Source organism: Austrofundulus limnaeus, unplaced genomic scaffold, assembly GCF_001266775.1.
Source record: "Austrofundulus limnaeus strain Quisiro unplaced genomic scaffold, Austrofundulus_limnaeus-1.0 Scaffold12, whole genome shotgun sequence".
In the NCBI taxonomy this organism is placed as follows: Eukaryota; Metazoa; Chordata; class Actinopteri; order Cyprinodontiformes; family Rivulidae; genus Austrofundulus; species Austrofundulus limnaeus.
This window is the reverse complement of record NW_013952414.1, coordinates 3,151,078-3,158,515: the sequence shown is the minus strand read 5'-3', so window position 1 is coordinate 3,158,515 and position 7,438 is coordinate 3,151,078. Positions and strand designations below refer to the sequence as shown.

The 7,438-nt window shown below is 38.9% G+C and overlaps 2 protein-coding genes across 3 annotated transcripts in view; one reads left to right on the top strand and one right to left on the bottom strand.

Moving 5' to 3' along the window:
• Positions 1 to 814: 814 nt before the first annotated feature.
• On the bottom strand, positions 815 to 2,919 carry xkr9 (XK, Kell blood group complex subunit-related family, member 9). The gene is made up of 3 exons (XM_014002311.1): positions 2,034 to 2,919; positions 1,653 to 1,858; positions 815 to 1,570 (listed from the first exon to the last, which is right to left on the bottom strand). Exons 1-3 carry the CDS (start codon positions 2,330 to 2,332, stop codon positions 948 to 950), a joined length of 1,128 nt encoding a protein of 375 aa, XP_013857765.1. The 5' UTR covers positions 2,333 to 2,919; the 3' UTR covers positions 815 to 947.
• Positions 2,920 to 5,684: 2,765 nt separating this feature from the next.
• The window catches only part of tram1 (translocation associated membrane protein 1), a 10,161-nt gene continuing 8,407 nt past the window's right edge, over positions 5,685 to 7,438 (top strand). For both annotated transcript variants that reach the window (XM_014002313.1, XM_014002312.1), the window contains exon 1: positions 5,685 to 6,020. In XM_014002313.1, coding sequence (XP_013857767.1) covers positions 5,898 to 6,020 — 123 coding nt within the window. In that variant the 5' untranslated portion in view covers positions 5,685 to 5,897. The remainder of the gene's footprint in view (positions 6,021 to 7,438) is intronic.

The window sequence follows — 7,438 nt, the reverse complement described above, 5'->3', positions numbered from 1 at the left end:
GTGTTGAGCATGTGCATTACAGTATTTTACAAAATGTGCAAACACAAATGAGGGACATCGATTAATAAACAGTCGCCCCTGAAATTCCTTAAAAAGCCTTTTGCTTTTTTGTGTCAAGTTAAAGCTAAGCACTGTAGGAAGTTGTCTGACACCCTGGTTTTCAAAAAATAAAAATAAAATAAAATAAAATAAAATAAAATAAAAGCCCCCGATAGCATCTGGAAACAACCAGAAACTTTTAATGGGTTAAAGTTAATAAATGAGCTTCAACTAGAAAAAAAAAATAATCACCTGCCTTTCGGTTATGGCTGCCACAAACGATTATTTTAATAATCGATTAATCACCGATTATTTATTCGATTAGTTGACTAATCGGATCATACGTTAATTGAATATAAAACATACAGCTTATCACGTCAGAATGCAGCTGCTATTGTATAACCATCGTTAGATTTTAGCTATATGTTAACTAAAAATAATTGCTGTGGAAGGTAAGTTCTGCTCTGCAGATATTGCACAGGTTTCTCTTTCATTTTCTTAAAATGATCCCACACTTTTGAGCTCTGTTGTCAGGTAGCCATGATACCAGAGCCTGTCTGTATAATGTCTTGTGACGTCCACGGCCTACCCCAGTTACCAGTACTGTGCATGTGTGTCAAGGACAGAAAGGCAGATGTGGCAGTGGAAGGTGTCAAAGCAGTTTGGAGAGAAAAACAAAGTAAAGAACAAAAAAAAGAAAACGATTAATCGATTATTAAATTAGTCATCGATTATAATCGATTAGTCGTCGATTAATCGATTAATCGTGGCAGCCCTACTTTCGGTAGTGGGTGATAATCAGGACCTGCATCAGCCTGGTGACTTGATGAGACCGTACAGGTCAGAGTTCTCTGATAAATAAGTGTTTACCATTCACAGCTAAAGAAACAGTTCTAAAACACATTCAGTCAAGGCTGAAGACATGTCCTTAATCTTTTTACCATTGCTGTSTCTTTCTTCGGTCCATCCAACTCATCTGGTTCACAGGCTTCAGGGTGCAGGAAGCGATAATACAAAACGAGACAAAGCAGCCCCACCAACAAACCTCCAGAGACTAATCCACAAACTGTACAAAAATACACAGTGTTCTGCAGCTCTGGTTTTAAAAAAGCCAACAGCAWTGGAGCCATGACAGTTACAACACTGCGAGAAAAGTAATATAAAAGCATTGCTTCTTTGGTATTTTGTCCTTTCACRTTGAAAAAGCTGAAAACGAGGATAACTCCCACCACAGCCCGGTACAGGAGCTCAAGCACTCTGGACGTGCAGAAGTCGGTTCGGAGCCAGTGGGCCCACGTTGTCCCCAGCAGCCAGAAGACGGTGAAGGCGATCGCGCTGTAGACGCTGAGCGTGAGGAGGAGGCTGTAGGAGAGAATCGCACTGGTGATGGTGCCGAGCTTGTAGAGGAGGTAGACGGCCGTGGGGAGGCCTGGGGGCATGCCTGTGACGCCAGGAAGAGACCTGCGGAGGCAGCTTCGATAGTCCACCAAGGACCAGGCCATGTTGCAGAAAGAGAAGGCCGCAGAGAAAACTGAAAGAACAAAACGTGTGCTGTCCTGATGAGGATTCGGAARCGTTACATTGACATGTTGAGTTTTCCTGACGATACTTACTTCGCAGGAGCGGCCACTCGTTAAATCCTAGAATATAAAGCTGTAAAAGCAGTTGGGGAGCGCTCTCCAGGAAGGTCTCAAAAAGCTTCAGCATGCTCAGATCAGAAGCCATGTTGAAAAGTTGGTGGTGCTTTTCGAGACTTTCTGCCTTGTTTGAATTTGTCGTCGTCCAAACCTCGAATCCTTCTTTCAGCAGGTGATAATACCTAGATCAAAGTGAAAAAGGCCTGTCATTGTGCCGTATAATAAACCGAATTATCTCTTACTGCTGCACCTGATGGTGACGCATTTAAGAGYCCGTAGCTTGAAAACGCCTAACACAGAAGAAAAGTGGTTATACCAGTTTGCATGAACCGTATAATGCCATCAACATTTGCATACCTCGTGAAGATCCCCATGCCAAACACATGCAGGGCAGTAAACGTCCGCTTTGACCTGCCAGCTGCGATTCGCTCTCCGTTCTTCATATCATCCCAGAACCAGGCGTAGCTGAAGATCTGCGTCACTAGCATCCCAGTCAGGATAAACATTACCGTCAATCCCATCCAAGCATACTGGGACTCATGAAAATACATCAAAGCCAGTCCGATGTCCGTCCCGATGTCCCCCACATACAAGAACAACCCCCCGAGGGTTAATGACCACCGCAGTTTGGAGAACTGAGTGTCTGACTGCTGCATCCTGGCCTCGGTTTAAAGCTGTTTTCCTCAGGTTTTAAGTTAGAAATAACTTTAGGATTAAACCTGACTGAAGATTTCCTGAGAACAGACGCCGTTGGCTGCTCTCGACGTTACAGATGCCATTTGGATCTCTCTGCAAAAACACGAGAGCAAAATAAAAAGACTGCTCAATACAAATAATAAAAACTTCTTAACAAGTCAGGTGGCACAAGATATCCTCCTGCCCTGTCATAAACATCATATCTAATCTTGACAAATGGTGTTTTCAGTAAATTAGTCATCCATCTGATTCAGTCATTAATAAATGTGACAACTGAAGAACTCATGACTGAAAAGGAACAGAAAGAAATATAAACTTATATCTGCCCTCTATTCACATTAATAGGATGTTGGCTATTTAACTCAGAAGACTGTTACAATCAGTTTTCAAAWACAGAAGAAATACACACAAAAAACACACATAGACAATGAATACATGACAAAATATCAGCCTATTCCATACTATCCTAGTGATTTTAAAATTTATTTTAAATGCAGAAAGAGATTTAGACTGATTTACCTCGCTATCAATAAACAGAAATCGCCAACTCACCGACACTTCATCTATTTAATCATTCCTTCACTTTTAAAGCTGGTGTTTAAACGTAATCAAAGGTAAAACTTTATACAGAAAACATAACTGAACATTGCCTCCCATCGTGTTTTTCCTCTGTGTCATATTGTCATTATCTCAACATAATTTCATTGTTGTGAAATCGACACCATTGTCAGAAAACCTGCTAAGTGAGAACACAGGGACAGTCGTGAAAACATCAAAGTTATAAACAAAATAAAATAAAATAAAACCTGCTCAGAACTTACTGGGATCCTTCGTCCAGAGAGTTCCTTCCGACTCGTTTCAGCCGCTTTCTTCCTCTTTCTTTGACACTGACGAGGCCCCACCTTAACAACCAGTCAACTAATGCAGTTAAACAAAGCAGCATGTAATTATTACATAATACTGCAGAGGCTGCACACGGGTGTGTGCGGGAGTGTGTGAGTCAAGCTTTTACACTTTCCTGTCACCTGTTTTTTATTAGTTCCTTTATAGCTTGAAACAAAAAACAGAAGATTAAATTTTTACACAAAGGCTATTCAACTGGTGACCTGTGGGCCACATCTGGCTCRCAGGTGCATTCAGTTCGATAAGTCCATTTAACATAAAACCAGATTTTACATGTGAAAAATAAAAAAAATAAATAAAAATCTGTGAAACATTAAAAAATCTAAAATGACAAATGTTTCTGTCAGTGAAGAGATCCTGTTGTTCAGATGATCTGTAAAACTCTGCACCAGCTGCCAATGAGTTAATTTAAAATAAAGCTGGATTTAAAATCATAAATTAAACTTGTATAATAAATTCCTGATGTCTGGCTGTTGCTCCTGAGCTGTTTACTTTCAGTATATGTGGCCCTCTGAGCAATGAATAACCCTGTCTCAAAGTGTTTGGGACATAAAATACAAACATATTATTGGAAAAATAACATTTATAATTAAAAAGTAGATGTTCAAATCCAGAAGTGTTTATTAAGGAAGTGCCTTTCCTTCGTTAAGAATTTTGTTTTAAATCGCAACTTTGAATTTTATTTTGTTACATTCGAAATACAAGTTATACTTTTACTTTCACTTTCTCTTTGCTGATCATTGTGAGCAGTTTGTAGACTTCTATTTAAAGGGGACATACAAAATCCTCTTTTTTAATATGCATTTTGTCTCTTGGGATTGCAGAAAATTTAGATTTAGAATTTTTTTCAGGGATATCTTTTTATTGTGTTTGGGTCATTTTTCAACTTATGTTGATTCTATATATTTTCTGAACTATGGTGWCACAGTATTTGCAACAGAACTTCTAAATACCTAAATACCATCCACTAAAAGCATGTTATGTCTCCTGTAAATAAAAAAGAAAAAAACTGTATAGGTCCTCTGGACGGGTTCTTCTCTAATGAAACGTTTCGTCTCTCCTCCAAGAGACTTCTTCAGTCTGAGAGTTTCAGGCAAAATTCAGGCTTTTAAGCACTGCCTCCATGTGACTGATACTCACATCACATGGCTATTGTTGACACCTAATTAACACCTATTGTTAACAGGGGGTGGAGTGATACTGGCAATAGCTGCACTGTAGGAGGGGGACAACTGAAAACGGAGGCCTCCACCTCTGTTTAATGATGGACGGTCTTTCTTCACAAAAATGGCTTCTTTTACTCCTCTCTCAAACCAACGTTCCTCTCTATCAAGAATGAGAACATCCTCATCTCTGAAAGAGTGACCGCTGGCCTGTAAATGAGTGAAAACTGCAGAGTTCTGGCCATTAGACGTAGCTCGTCTGTGTTGGGACATTCTTTTGAACAGTGGCTGCTTTGTTTCCCCGATGCACCCGACTTGTTCCACAGAACAAGTGTGCCAACTCCTCAAACTGTGCCTGGAGTCAACCTACTTCACGTACGGGGGGCAATATTATAGGCTTACTGAGATGCATCAGGACATCTCCTGTAAATACTTTTCTTATCAGTGAAGTTGATTTTTATCAAAGTCATTTTCTGTTAAAGTCATTTTACTTAATCTGTTTTTTATTACTTTATACACACATACACACACACACATACATCTACACATGATTGCAATTTCCCCACCGGGGATCAAAAAATATTCTGATTCTGATCTACTCAAATCACAACAATTAAAGTACATTTAAACTTTAATGTTAGATAACATAACTTAAACAACTGACATGTTGGACAATTTGGAGCAGATCAGTTATTTATGGGGAGACCCTCCAAAAATACTGATCTTGAAATAATAACTTATCTTCAGCGAAAAACGTGTTGAAAAATAAAATTGTTTTTTTATAATAATTTATTGAAAATGTTCCTTACAAATGCAAATATCAGTACAAATACAAAGAAAGAGAACAAGGAACAAATGAGGCGGGTAGACTTTTATATTTAGTACAAATTAATTGATCTACAGCATTCACATTTACAGCTTTTTTGTTTTGTACGATTCGAAATAATGGATAAATATAGTTCATTGTCTTTGAACTGGGAAAAAATTGAGAAGGGGATTGAAATTTATGTTTGTTGATATGAAATTTGCCAAATGTGCTTGTGTTTATAATAGCATTCTTTCCATGAAAATCAAAAATACCTCATACTTCGGTGAAAATTTAGTATCAGTTTTACAAATAATAAACTTCTGATATGACAATTCTAAAATAAACGACGGATTGTTTCTTGCGAAATTTACAGAATATATTAGGGAAAAACAGCTTTTTATAAACTCAGAGGCTTGTTTTTACACTCCCTGCCTSTAGGCGGCGAGAGAGAGCCGCAGCCTCTCTGGTTCCGGCGGCTCTCCGTGGGTCCTCCCACTAACAGAAGAGTGACACGCCATTCAATAGCTGCCTGGCCCTGTGCGCGAAGGAACCACGGCGAGCTGCGAGCCACCCAGGAGAATCTCGCACCATCCGGAAAGCAAAGAAAGCCCGTCTGAGGCGCGGAGAGGAGTCTGACGAAGCGCGTTCGACATGGGGATCCGAAAAAAGACGAACAAAAACCCGCCGGTGCTGAGCCACGAGTTTGTCATCCARAACCATGCAGATATTGTTTCCTGTGTTGCTATGGTGTTCCTGCTCGGGCTGATGTTTGAGGTGAGTCCACATGTTGACCGACTTTTATCCCTGATGATGGAGAGTTCGGAGAGCCCGTCTGTTCTCAGAAAACCGACATGATGGCTGTCTCTGATCTTACTTCCTCTGCTGACCGAAAGTTGTTCTCGCACAATCATTGCACCGTTTTAACTTTTATTACAGGAATCTAATATATCTTTATTTTTATTTTATTTGTATCTAAGCGTGTCCAAAACACAGTAAAGTTAGTTGGGAAGTAGAGCTCACTTCCCATCTGGCGCTCTCTACCATCCAGACTCGTTCTTTTGCTAAAATAAAAGGGGGGGGGGGATTAAAAAAAAAAGCTATTTATCTGCAAACATATTTGCTTAAAARTGCACGAGTTGCAAGTTTTAAAAAGGAACTGCATCGCCCTCAGCTGTTTGAATGTGTTGCAACCCACGTCTCTGTTGTRCGTAGATGTGTTACGTGGCAATCACACAACGATTGGAAAGCTGAAAGTTGCCTCTTTCGGAGCAGATGAGCGCTTTAAAAATGGCAGCGGCAGCCAGGATATGTTCATGGTGCATTAAAACTCTCCGTGCTTCACTTTGAATTCACAAGTTTGTTTAATAAAAGCGCCTGTTTACAGCCTGAGCGGAGAGCGACGCGCCGGAGTCCAGCTACTTCCGGTTTGGTTCCTTCAAAGTAAAATGTCAGTCCTGCAGCAGGTTTGGTCACGAAGTCTTCCCGGAAATTAGAAAGTTAGGAGGTAGAAAGATATAATATTCAGAATATATACAGATTTATACAGGTGCTTCAAAAATGTTAAATGATAAAAYAGGTATATATTTTGTAATTCCAGATTTAAATATTATGAAAAACACAAGATTAACTGGTAAATTAACAGTAAATAAAGGAGAATTAATGGCAAGTCTGATGGCTATAGAATGGGTTGAAGAAATAAGAGAAAATAAAGTTATAATTTGTTCAGACTCAAGTAGTGCATTAATAAGTATTCAGGAGATAAATTCAGAATCAAGGCAAGATATTAGATATAACTCACTCAGTTTACAGGATGAAAAATTATGGATCAGAGGTTAAACTAGTATGGATTCCTGCCCGTATTGGAATAACAGGAAATGAGATGGCTGATAAATATGCTAAAAGTGCTGCAAAAAAAAAAAAAGAGTACAGTTGATTATAATGTTAAAATAAGTAAAATGAGACCAAGAATCTAATAAAATCTTCCATTAAAGAAAAATAGCAAGAACAATGGGATAGAGGAGGAAATGCTAGATTTTATTATAATATCCACAAGAAAGCTGGAGAATTTAGGAAATGTAATAGAAGTAAAAATGGAGAAGATATTATATTGAGAATAAGATTTGGACATACAGGACTAAATAGTAGGGTTGGGCAATATTGGCAAAAAAAGTTAATCACGATTAATTGTAGTA